The sequence below is a fragment of the Camponotus vicinus genome, unplaced genomic scaffold, assembly GCF_025532165.1.
Source record: "Camponotus vicinus isolate PSW18456_S1 unplaced genomic scaffold, iyCamVici1.0 SCAF_10, whole genome shotgun sequence".
Lineage (NCBI taxonomy): Eukaryota > Metazoa > Arthropoda > Insecta > Hymenoptera > Formicidae > Camponotus > Camponotus vicinus.
In genome coordinates, this window is record NW_028141946.1 from 6,688,088 (window position 1) to 6,700,656 (window position 12,569).

General features: G+C 32.3%; 1 protein-coding gene across 3 annotated transcripts in view; it reads right to left on the reverse strand.

Moving 5' to 3' along the window:
* Nucleotides 1-12,569, reverse strand: part of Asap (ArfGAP domain of ASAP) — a 44,637-nt gene that overhangs the window by 19,308 nt on the left and 12,760 nt on the right. For all 3 annotated transcript variants that reach the window (XM_083080647.1, XM_083080645.1, XM_083080646.1), the window contains exon 2: nucleotides 5,067-5,139. In XM_083080647.1, coding sequence (XP_082936773.1) covers nucleotides 5,067-5,139 — 73 coding nt within the window. The remainder of the gene's footprint in view (nucleotides 1-5,066; nucleotides 5,140-12,569) is intronic.

Below are 12,569 nucleotides of genomic sequence, written 5' to 3' on the forward strand. Positions count from 1 at the left end.
TTCACGAAAAGTATCACATTTGGAATTTATCAGAGGGGGATAACTCTGTAGAGCTTTTCGCGAGCTATCCATGCGATTCGCGTTACCATTTCCTCCTCATTCTTGTTTTCAGCGTGAGATTTATCGCAACGCCTCATTGCTCTCTCCGCGTCGCCAGGAGATTATACGGAAATTCCCGGGGAATTTCGTGTGATCCTATGACTTAACAGCGCCGTAGCTTTTCATGGCATCGGGAACGCTAATGCATCGCCTCCTTGAATTTTTCAAACGCCTGGTATTACCCTGAAAAAATCTGGAATTGTATCTTTCATGAGCAAGCATAAAGCAGAGAATCGTACACTATTATACTTGTATTTTATTTGTCAACAATAATTATTTATCGCGAAAAATGGAGCGGTAAATTAATTTATCGAAAAATTATTATATAGATTACAGTTAAATATATGAATAATATCCAAATAATTTTTTTATACTATATGAATTTATTTATCTGATTTTATCTGAATTTATTTATCTGATTTTATTGTGACAATTTTTTAGAATTGTATTTTTTATTGTGACAATTTTTGTAGAATTGTACTTGTTCGTCGAACAGTTGAATTTCAGCACATTCCCTGTGTTTGTCAGCGAGTCGCTTCCGCTAGAAAGAGTTTCGCGAATATCGGACCCCCCTCATTGTCTCCTGGGGACAACACGCGTCACGGCACGTGATTCGCACCCGGGGTATTCGAAGCGATACATCCTGTCCGTCGTCAGGTAGCCGGAGACAGGAGAGAGAAAGAGAAAGGACCGGTAACAGGTGAATGGAGAAAGAAACTACAGGCGAGAGGGAAGAGATTGGACATGTGCGTGAACGGTATCTGGAGAAATGTGGTCCATTGTAGCTCGACGCGGAAATAACGCTGACCGATCCGATACGGATGCAGTCGCGATTTCCAGGGGTCGACTGACGGGTGAAAAATGGCCGGAAAACTCGTGAAAAACATACCGTGTCACGGGTGACCGAATACAAGCGTTTAACACGTCGCGCTTTGCTCGCGTCTGCGACAGCAATTTGTTGTTTTGACTTGTTATTAATCCCGAAAAATTATACAACTGATATTTTCAATGTTTTATTAATCCTGTAAAAATATTGCTACGTAATTTACTCATGTTACATTTTATCGCTTATTTTTTTAATAACGAATCAAAGACTTTTATTGTTAAATATGATATTTATTTAAATATGGATATTTTTGTAAATATTATAAAATATTGATATTTATATAAATATTATAATATCTAAAAATTATAAATTTATTGGTCGTAATAATTAATCCCTATGATAATGATTGTAATAGAAAGATATTAAGATAATATAATCATTAGCGAATGTGACTATTTTATATAATTTGAATAGACAAAAATTTATTTTTTGAAGAAATATATTTACTCTTTTTTACTTTGACTTTTATAGAAAAGTAAACATGAATTGAATAATTATGCATTGTTGTGCATGTAGTTATTTTCATTTCACATATTCATACATAAAATTATTTTGTTATGCAATATTTGATTTATTTTTAAAAGATTACTTATACATATAATATATAACAATTTTTTTAAACAAGATAAGCGATAGTGATGCCGCAGATAAGATGACAATTAACAAGCTTCGTGTAATTACAAGCTAATGAAGCACACAGCGAAGATGAGAGCCTTCGTGACGTGGGGATGTCATGAAGAGATTGCGGAAGGGTTAAGTTAAGGACAAAGTAATGCTATAACCTGGAAGATATTATTTAAAGGAAACAAAGAAGACATTATTTAAAAGACACTATTTAATTTTTAAAGGATTAAAAATTGCCTTTAGTTTTTTGAAATTTATATATTTAAATTGAAATTGAATATTTGTTTCTATAACTTTATAAGATAAAAAATTTTTTTTATATAAAAAAGATATTTTTTCAATCTTTTTCATCGACAAAAATATTGTCGCATATTTTGATAAATTTCGCTTTTTATTGTTTACAAAAATATGATTTTATTATAGAGATTTCATAGCAACATCGGCAAATAAAAATTACAAAGTATAAATATTAAATATTAATACCTAATCCATATGCCTATTATTGCTTTTAATTAACAATATAATATCATGTGTGAATTATGTATTAATTACGTAAAAAATAGGCGTTGCTTATTTCATATTATTAATAAATGATAATTATTTTCTAAATGGAATTAATCAAAAGCAAATAAACTGACACGTGATAATTATTATTTAATGAGAAATACTATACATATGTATTATTATCGCGTCCCAGTTAGGGAATAAGACAAGAATAAAAGCTCTCATCAAAAAACAATTTCATAATACTAGCCTCTCACGAGGCATCTTCCCATTATGCTATATAATTACAAGCCATCCGCGGCTCCTGACAATTACAGCAGAATCCTACCACGTAGTTATAGGGTCTTCAGCGACGTTTCGCGACCTGAGGAAGCAATTTCGCTCGGCTATCTACTCGTTGTGTCACGAAAGATCCGTAATTCAAAATTCAGTTCACAAAGGACAATGTCTCAGAGGCATGCTTATTCAAATTTATTTCATACTAGACATATTTATTTTCATAAAAATATTTGGTCTCGTACGAACATATGTAGCACATGTCAATTTAAATATAGACATTTCCTCGGCATGATTTACAAAAATATAACGTAACTTTAGGTTATGATTTTTTAAAGTAATTTTAGGAGAAAAGAAAAAGAAACACGTGAAGCTGTTTGAAATGAAAATATATTTTATATATAGAATAGGGTAACGAAAGAGCGATTGTTCGCCGTGGAAAACGAAGGAGAGGCCTGAGCATGCAACTTTCGCGAAATAACACGAGCGTTATCGACCCGAGGAAAGGAAACGTCGTTTTAATCTCTCATTAGTCTCGCGACTAACGCTCGGCACGCGTTGCCGCTTTATTCTTGTTAGAGAAACACTCAAGTCAGTATCTCTCATCAAGATCCACTATTTTTTGCCAATGTAAACTGCATTTTTACGGTAAAATATAATATCAAATTTTAATTCGTGAAAATTAAAATACAAAAGATGACGTAAAATATATTATATAATCATAATATTCATGATTATTAATAAATATATTTGTATAATCATTAATTATAATTATATTATTATTTCGATCTAATAATTTAGAATGTGTACGATGCATTACTCTTGTTATTCTTGTAACAGGACTGAGGATGATGCAAGAATATTCAACCTATGTTGTAATCCTTTCATAACTATGAAACTTATAAATAAGTATATTTAACATGCGCGTAGAACGCCAGCGCGTGCATGATAAATAATAATATGAAGCTTGACAACAAGTCTCGTAACTTCGATGTTCACATTAAGTTACATCAGTTTAACGCGCTCTCCGACATTTACCTGCTCCAATAAGCAAAAAAAAATGTTAAACGTTTACACGAGGAGTAACATAATTTTTAAACTCGTTAAAAACATTGTCATAATGATTTTATAATGCTGGCTGAAACATCGTTTCTCAGGTGCGTGTACGTCTACCAACTTCTTCAAAAATGAGTATAACAATCATTATTTTTAACACACTTCGTTTTTAATAACATACTTTTAATTTATCTTTTCAACTTTTAATTAATTGAAAATATTAATTAAAAATATTATATAAATATTTTAAAGAACTTTAGCGCTTTTACACGTCAAATCACATATCGTGTATATTTTTATGACACAGGCTGATATAACTGCGACGTATTTTGCGTGCAATGCAGCCTGTGATATGTCGACGTTATCAACGACACGTTATTGATCGTCCGTTCGTTTATAGACTGAGGGCGTGAATATAACTACAGTCGTAAAGATGCCGATCGCAGAATCCAGAATGCGAAGTATTCGGAATATAAGCTCCAAGACTCTCCCGCAGGATGGCTTGGCCCCGAGGAAACAAAAGGGGCGCCAGAGAAATCGATCTGTCTGCGATGGAGAAGTGGCAGAAAGCCGGCAAACCCGACTCGTAAAAGTCAGTGCACACAGTTCAGTCTGAGTCTATAGACCTTTCGGATGTTAACCTCGACAAGACTTCCCCATTCGAACGCAATAAAAAAATCTAGACCACCACCCATAGAATTAGAACATAATATACGTTAAATTACGTTCACTCGAGGCGATCCAAAAATAGTTATTGGATAAGTAAACGCCCCAATCGTTTCGAACATACTTTTATATCTCGCAAAGGAATTCTTATTGATTTATTATTTCATTAATTTTTATAAGAATATAGGGGAGTTCGAGATTATAAATTAATTAAATATTAAATTTTTAATTTTAAATGCTTGTACAAATATAAAAATATTTATAAATATATATATTTTTTAATTTGTTAAAAAATTTAGACAGATATATTAATTTTTATATTGTAGTATTAATATAAAATGTTCTCTCGCCAATTTTTAATTTTATGCCAAAATTAGTTTTCTGATTCAAAGAAATTTCTCACATTTAGTATATAAAAAGATAGGTATATATATCTCGCGATTATTGCTTATCGCAACTAATATGTAGTAAGTATCACTAATAATCATAGATTTATTGAATGATTCAATTGCTATTATCAGAGCTGATAATGACATTCAATACGCATGAGAATCTAATGTCCCAGAATGACAATATAAATAAATGGCCATGATATGGGAGACTTGTTCATTGGCTGTATCATCAGAATAATCGAAGCTAACTTCTCCGAAAATTCTAGTTTATTCAAGTGATGTCCATTTCCATAAAATGGAATAAAAAAGAATTAAGCAGACTAATAAATTAAAAAAAATTAAATGAAATTTAGTCAAAGAATCTCTCTAAGAATTTAATTATAAGATTCGGATACGCTTAATACATATATATGACGTAGAAATATAATTTTATAGCTTTGATTTGTTATGGTGATTGTTTCTATTCTAAGATGCAAGTCCATTTTCTCTTTCAAGAGAAAATTGTTTGTTTTTAACAATCGAGAACCAAGTTACATAAAAATTGATAATGATATTTGACTTACCATTTCCAGAATTATGGATAGCCTTGATAGCCTTTTTAAGCTTCGTGAGACCATCTCTATCAAAGTCCAAGGTCTGAAACAGAAACAGTGATAATATTTATAACGTTATTTATAACGCAATCTTATAAAATGATGATTTCTTAAACACATTTCTTAATCACATTTGCGAAGCTTTTGAATCAGGCTGTTATAATGGGGTGTGGCATTTAAAAAAAATGTTTACGTAAAAAATGAATTACGCGAACGCGATATAAATATAAAATATATTTAAAAATATGTTCCAATGATAAACAATTAGTTTTGAGATTTTGAGTTAAGAACTGATATTTTTTAAATTTATTTAGATAATATATTTTAATTAATTTTTTTTTAATTTATTTGGATAAAACACAACAAATATATTTTTATTTGATGTATTTTAAAATTGTAATGTGTAATTAGATCCTAAAGTATTCGATTGAAAGAATGTTTTCGATAATCGCATCTATTCTTCAAGCTTTTCTAATTAAAATCTTAATTATAGAGATTTTATACATTTGGCTTATAATTATAAAGAATACATAGATTAATTAAATTTTAAATATATTTTCCCGTTTAATATTAAACTAAATCATGACGAATCTTTCCCGCTTTTCAATCATAATTTAATTATCGGATTGGGATATACTTAATACATATGGCGTAGAAATATAATTTTTGGATTTTTGATTTGTTATCACGGTATTTGTTTCTAATCTGAGATGCAAGTTCATTTCATTCTTAAAAAAAAAAATTGTTTTAACAATTGAAAAAACAAGTTATTAGTTTTATCAATAGAAGAAAAAAAAAAAGATTACGCTAGATTATGTCAATCGATTTTTATCGTATACTCACAATCAGTATTAAACGTGATTCATCGTTAAATGAAAACGCATGCAGTTACCCGGAAGTATTACCGTTCGTTTATTTACTTTAGTGAAGAGATTATAAATAAACAAAGATATTTGCTCCACTATAGTACTATGTATTTAACCTTTTATCTCAGTTACGATCCCTGAATCATCACCTGACATGCATTCACGTGCGATGCATCACATGTTACATTGCATCCTCGCAGGCTAAATTCGACACTCACGGTCGCGTCACTCTTAATTTCAGAGTAGACGAAGAAAAAATCGAAACAATAATTTGAGACACAGAATATTGAATATTAGAAAGAAAAAATATAGACTAGAGATTAGATAAGATAATCTTTTTTCATCTTGAATTTTTTTCTTTCTGTTTATAGTTTATATGTAATATCTAATGGATAGAAAAAGATGCTAAGTTGCAGCTTTCGAAAGAGAGAAGCACAAGATAAACTATAAACATAACAAACGTATCTAGAACGCGATATCTAAGAATAAGATAAAAAATCGAATAAAAGGCATCGATAAATTAATTAATCGGAAAGCATATCTGATTTAAAGAAGAAAGCATCGGCCATCTCTAGTGCAAAGCAAATCGCGAGTGGACGAAAAACAAAGAGACGAGAAAAAGAAGATGAAAAGAATAGAGGGAGATAAAAGGAGCAGGGGAAAAGGGGGAAAGGATCGAGGACGGTCTGAGAATTCGTGCGGCATATAACGGGAAAAAAAAAAAAAAAAGGACCGAAGATGCTATACTGAAATAGCGACGACGAATGCCGATAAGGATTTAATAAGCGAGCGAGTGCGAGGAACGCACGTATAAATTTAATGCGCAGTGTGTAATGAACAGAGTGCAGCAGTACCGTCGATGAGATGCATCGCGGAATGCGCGGGATTATCGGTGCATTAAATTATTTGTCGGTGCTATTATGGATCCCAAACGTCCATTATATCTAGTGGAGACAGTTTTATCTCCCGTGCAAATTTTCGCGATGTCGAAATATGCAGCGCGATATAAATAACACACGTGTGTTCTTACATATAATCGCAAAAGTATAGATAAAAAAACCGAATGTTTTTATTTGATATTTTATATGGAATTTTTTTATAATAATTAATCTTAAAAGTCTTTCATTTAATTATTTCGCGATTAAGAATAATTGGAATAATTTAATAATTAATTTTTAATCACATTTCTTTATATATTCAATAAAATTGGGCTCTTAATCGTTAAATTTCTACTTTGAAAGCCGGGTGCGAACAAACGCGTGATGCTCATCGTCGTGTTTATCGTTCAATTATTTTCGTCCGCACGGGCGCGATTAAAAAAATCCAAGTGGAAGAAATAGAATACGTTGCCGGTCGACCTTGCCGGATTCTCCCCCTCGGCGGCATTCGGGCCGGCGATGCGTTTCGCCGTCCTTGAAGCTCTCAGAGAAGGCCGCGCGCACGAGCCCGCGGAGCAAAGTGACTCGCGGCTTCAGCCGAGATCGAGACTCGCCTTCACCACGCCCTGGAACCTCTCTCTTTCTCTAGCCCTTCCCCCCTATTCCCCGAATCGAATGAGAGGGAGTCCAGGAAAGCGATTGTTTGCACATGCTTCTGGATGCGGGCCTTATATTGTGTTGCACACCCAGCCTTATACCGTCAAGGACGCTTGAATTTAGTAGGATAGTTCATGCGCCTGTCCCGAAAAAATTCTATCATTACTTTTTCTAAATCGTTATTTTTATACAGTATCGTTGGTTTCTTCTAAAGCTAAGAAAGATCTTTTATATAATGACAAAGAAAAGCAACGTAAATGATCAATATCTATTATGAAAATACACAGAATGATAAATGAGAAGCTTGATAAATCGAGGAGGCGTTTCAAAGTGTGATTTATTTAGTATGGGGATGAGACTTGATATATTTCTTCTTATCAGAGGCGTTTAAATTTTATCTCACGAGCGAAATAAACGAGCTGCGCAGATGACCGAACTTTGCGATCGGAATTTTGCGATTACCATTAAGAAATTGAGAAAATTGCTAAACCGATTATATCAAAACTTTAAATAGTTTGAAAGGAATGGTATAATATTAATAATCGTTATAACGCAAAATAATAATTTATAATAAAATAACACATTAAGAAGTTTTATTATGCAATTAAAATTCATTATATATTTTTATAAAAAAAATATATATTATATAATTTTATTATTTATTCTTTTATATTATTATATAAAGCAATAAATAATATATTTAAAGAGCCACTATATATCGCATAAAAAATAATGTGTTACTTTATAAGTAATCCCGAATATAAAATGCCAAGTAAATTTTCATTCTCGAATATTACGATCAACCGAGATTGATCCGATCGCATGTTCGACAAATCGAGTTTCTTTCTCGAATCAAACAGCAAGCACGTGTCTTGCCGGATAATTAGCCGTGTTGGCGCCCGCATGCCTGCGTAACCTCGCGTTCGACTGTAATTGCTTCTCTCTCTCTCTAATTAATGCACGGTATGAACGGGTGTGCGCACAAAGGTTACGCTGCTGGCAGCGGCGAAGCCAGCAAGCATATGGTCGGCATACGGAATGTCTGGGGAATCGATCGTCTCTCTGTGGCCTTACGTGGTCCGCAGAGAGTATTCCGGAAGCGGTCTGACGTGGTCGTATACGACGTTTCTATCGTTTTGCCTTTTTCATTTTAAACGCCTTTTTTCCGATAATTGTAAATGAATAATTTTTTATATTATCATTATTAAATTTTTACACATTTTTTTATTTTTAATCTACGATTTTGCGATCGCAGAATCTTTTCTTTCTCAAACAATATAAGAATAAAATGTAAGTTTGATATTTTTTAGTTTTTACAGAATGCTCAGATATTTATTTTAATATTTTACGGATGGATATGTTTTATACAGAGAGAATATATTTATATTAATTTTATCATATACTTATTTATATAAATTTTGAGAGTATTCCGGAAGCGGTCTGACGTGGTCGTATACGACGTTTCTATCGTTTTGCCTTTTTCATTTTAAACGCCTTTTTTCCGATAATTATAAATGAATAATTTTTTATATTATCATTATTAAATTTTTACACATTTTTTTATTTTTAATCTACGATTTTGCGATCGCAGAATCTTTTCTTTCTCAAATATAAGAATAAAATGTAAGTTTGATATTTTTTAGTTTTTACAGAATGCTCAGATATTTATTTTAATATTTTACGGATGGATATGTTTTATACAGAGAGAATATATTTATATTAATTTTATCATATACTTATTTATATAAATTTTTAGTTTATAATGGTATCAGAAGAAGAATAAAATTTAGACGCGCTGTTATATAATATTCTATTCCAATAATAATTTAATGCTGGTTACTATACGTCATAATATTTATGGAAAATGGCCATATGTATATGCATACATATATGTATTTGTATTTCCACCATATGCAAGCAATATTTTCGAAAATATTCGAGATTGAATATGCATTCGATCGATTATATTCATTGATTCAAATTTTTTCTCGACCTATAAAATCAAAGCTGGAATTTTCAATTCGTTAATGAAATTTGATATGTAACGCAATATCTCTCGATGCGGCTCTTTTTTCAGATTTATAATCCAATTATACTGGTAGGACTTATATAATCATTTTATGATAGAAAAATCTGCTTTTGTGGAATAATTTTGTGCAGAATCTTTTAAGTATGAAGTAATAAAATATAAAAAGAAATTTTTTCATAAAACATGAACGATATTATTTTGTTCTCTACGATATTGCCAATAAAATTAGTAGATTAAATTTTAGAATTACTGTGCCTTTCTAATCGCAAATAAAAATAAAGTTACTAAAGTTCAAGTAATATTTTTTGCGCGTAGTCGCGATAGACGCAATCGATATCTGTAGGAATTATCGGACTCCGCTGTGCATTTCTATCACTAAATTGAGCGTAAAGTTAGAAACTAGGTAAGCCTGGCCAAGAATATTCGTCTTCCGCGTGATATATAATCGGGAGATTAAGAAATAACTTCGAAACTATCTTCTCTCTCTCTCTCTCTCTCTCTTTCACTGCAATACAATATAAAACATATTGCAGCCGAGATATTGCAAGCTTCGTAAAGTTCCACAACGGGAAAACTTCCTCTCAAGTTGCGCCATAATTCTCGCACGTGCTTCTATCCGTTCGTCGCGAGTACATGTGTGTCAGTTTGTACACAATACATCGTGAAAAACGTTTTTTCTTGCGGCCCGTTTGAGAGTATCCTGTATAGGCTGGTATACCGCTTACATTAAACGATGAATCGTGCCTGATCCCGCTTTGTGCGAGCCTCACAAAGCGCAATTAATGACCCCGCCTTTTCCCATCGTGTCGCGTGCCCACTTTTACATGTGTGCACGTACAACGCGTGTTCTTCTCAGAGGGTGCTAAGTGTTTTTTCCCGCTATTCTTTGAGAGAAGTTTCCCCTCGTAAAGATGATACACGCGCCCAAACATCATGCGTGATAAAATGCGCGCTTCGCTTCCTCCTCTCGACCTTAGAAATTTATCGAAGAATTATTTTCGTCAAATACAATAATAATTTCACATGTAATTTAATCTATTCGCCTTGAAAATTTAAATATTTAATATTATGTAATATTAATATTTAATATATATATATTAAAAATATTATTTAATATTATATAATATTAAATATTAATATTAAATATAATAAAATAGCAAGCAACATTAAAATAACAACGCATCATTTTATGATTAAAAAAAAATTGTTACAAAAATTGTTATTTTATGATTAAGAAAAATTGTTGAAAGGACAAGGATCGAAGAAAGTCGCGACGAGGGAAAGATAATCAGCGGAATCTCATCATCATCGTCGACCACGCGATCATGCGAGTGTTAAAAATTCTTAACGACACCACCTACGGCGTTGCAAAAATGACGGTGGACGATGACGGGACGAGAGTGGTGTTGTATCGCGTCCGCGCGAGAATTACCGGGTAAATAAACCCGCGTGTATACGACCTGAAAACGATTCCCGCGGCGGTTTTCTCGCTTGCGAACACGCAACGGACTATTACGCGCTCGCCGATCGCCGGAATGCAGCCTGTCTGTCTACGTAACTTGTGCAAAAACGTCGCGTCCGCGAATTCTGGAGGATCGATGAACGAGCGAAATAGAGAAACGCACACATGCAATCCCGAATATGTCGACGATATTCGACAATTATTTCTAATCAGCGAAAAAATGCATCGGATTTCATCGGTATGACACTCGCATTGAATTTCGCGAACTAATCTGCCTTGTTGTAAAATTTACTTTTTTCTGCATTTTGTAACGAAACGAGGTGTGCAAAAATACCCTTCTAATCAGATTTTGTGAACCTATCGACTTCGCTTTCTGAAAAAATCTAACAACAATTTAAAATTGTGTACTCAAATTATTATATATATTTTAAATAAGCAAATTACTCAAATTATTATATATATTTTAAATAAGCAAAATAAACATAATAATTTTAGAAACGTAATTTTCTGACAATTAACAAATATTGTATCTATGCCGCTTAACTGTCAAGATAGTCTGCAACATTTACAGTGTTTACAATGTTTCTTGTCGTACTTGTACCTATGCCTCGCGCATACAAACTTCCGGGATATATATATAACACGTGATTATTCCTACAGCCATCTTAGGCATGTTTCGAATTTTTACGGCTTATTAAGCGTCGGCGAACGTCGGGTTTTCCAGTTACATGCTCAAAGAATTCACTCGCGCTGTTTTGCGCGAAAAATAATTGCCGGTATCAAAGCGCGCGTTCACGTTTCCGCTCTGTTAAAGGGTTAATCTGTCGAGGAAGTGCGGTCTCGAGGAAAAATGAGGGAGGGATACTTATGCGAGGCCATTGTATCGGAACCAAAACTCAGAGCGGAAAGCTAAAGACAAAGAACATGTAACTCAAATACAAAAATCAGTAATATATCTTTATAATTGTATTAGAAATTACTTTTATATAAATTGAAATATATTAAAAACATATAACATTATTCTATATAAGAAAAATAAAAAGCGTCACAGAGAGAAAGAGAGAGAGAGGAGAGGGACGAGGAAAAGTACGTTTTATCAGGCATATCTCAAATTCATTGATTTTAATATTAAAAAAAAAAAAAAAAAAAAAATATATATATATATATATATATATATATATAATAAAAATATTTAGAAAATCATTTAAATTTTGCGATGCGATTTTCTGTAGATTTTTTCTCAGTATTATATTATAAATTATATTCTTTCCAAATTGTTATATTTAAATATATCGTGGACTCCATTTTTTAAGTCGTGCAAATAAATATTAGGTAACGTAACGTTTGCCTTTGGCAAATAGTAGACACATATTGTAGACACATTTGGTATTTGGACATATGCTTAAGTTTCTATTTTCGTTACATCGTTCAGCGCACTTTTAAAGATAAACGTTAAAAATGTCGGAAAACAGTAATAGTTTACAAGAAAATTGCGCTATTATTCAACATGATAACGGCGAATAATAACAGGAAATAACAGCAACTCGGACGTTTCAGAGAACATTTGCATTACCGTGATAA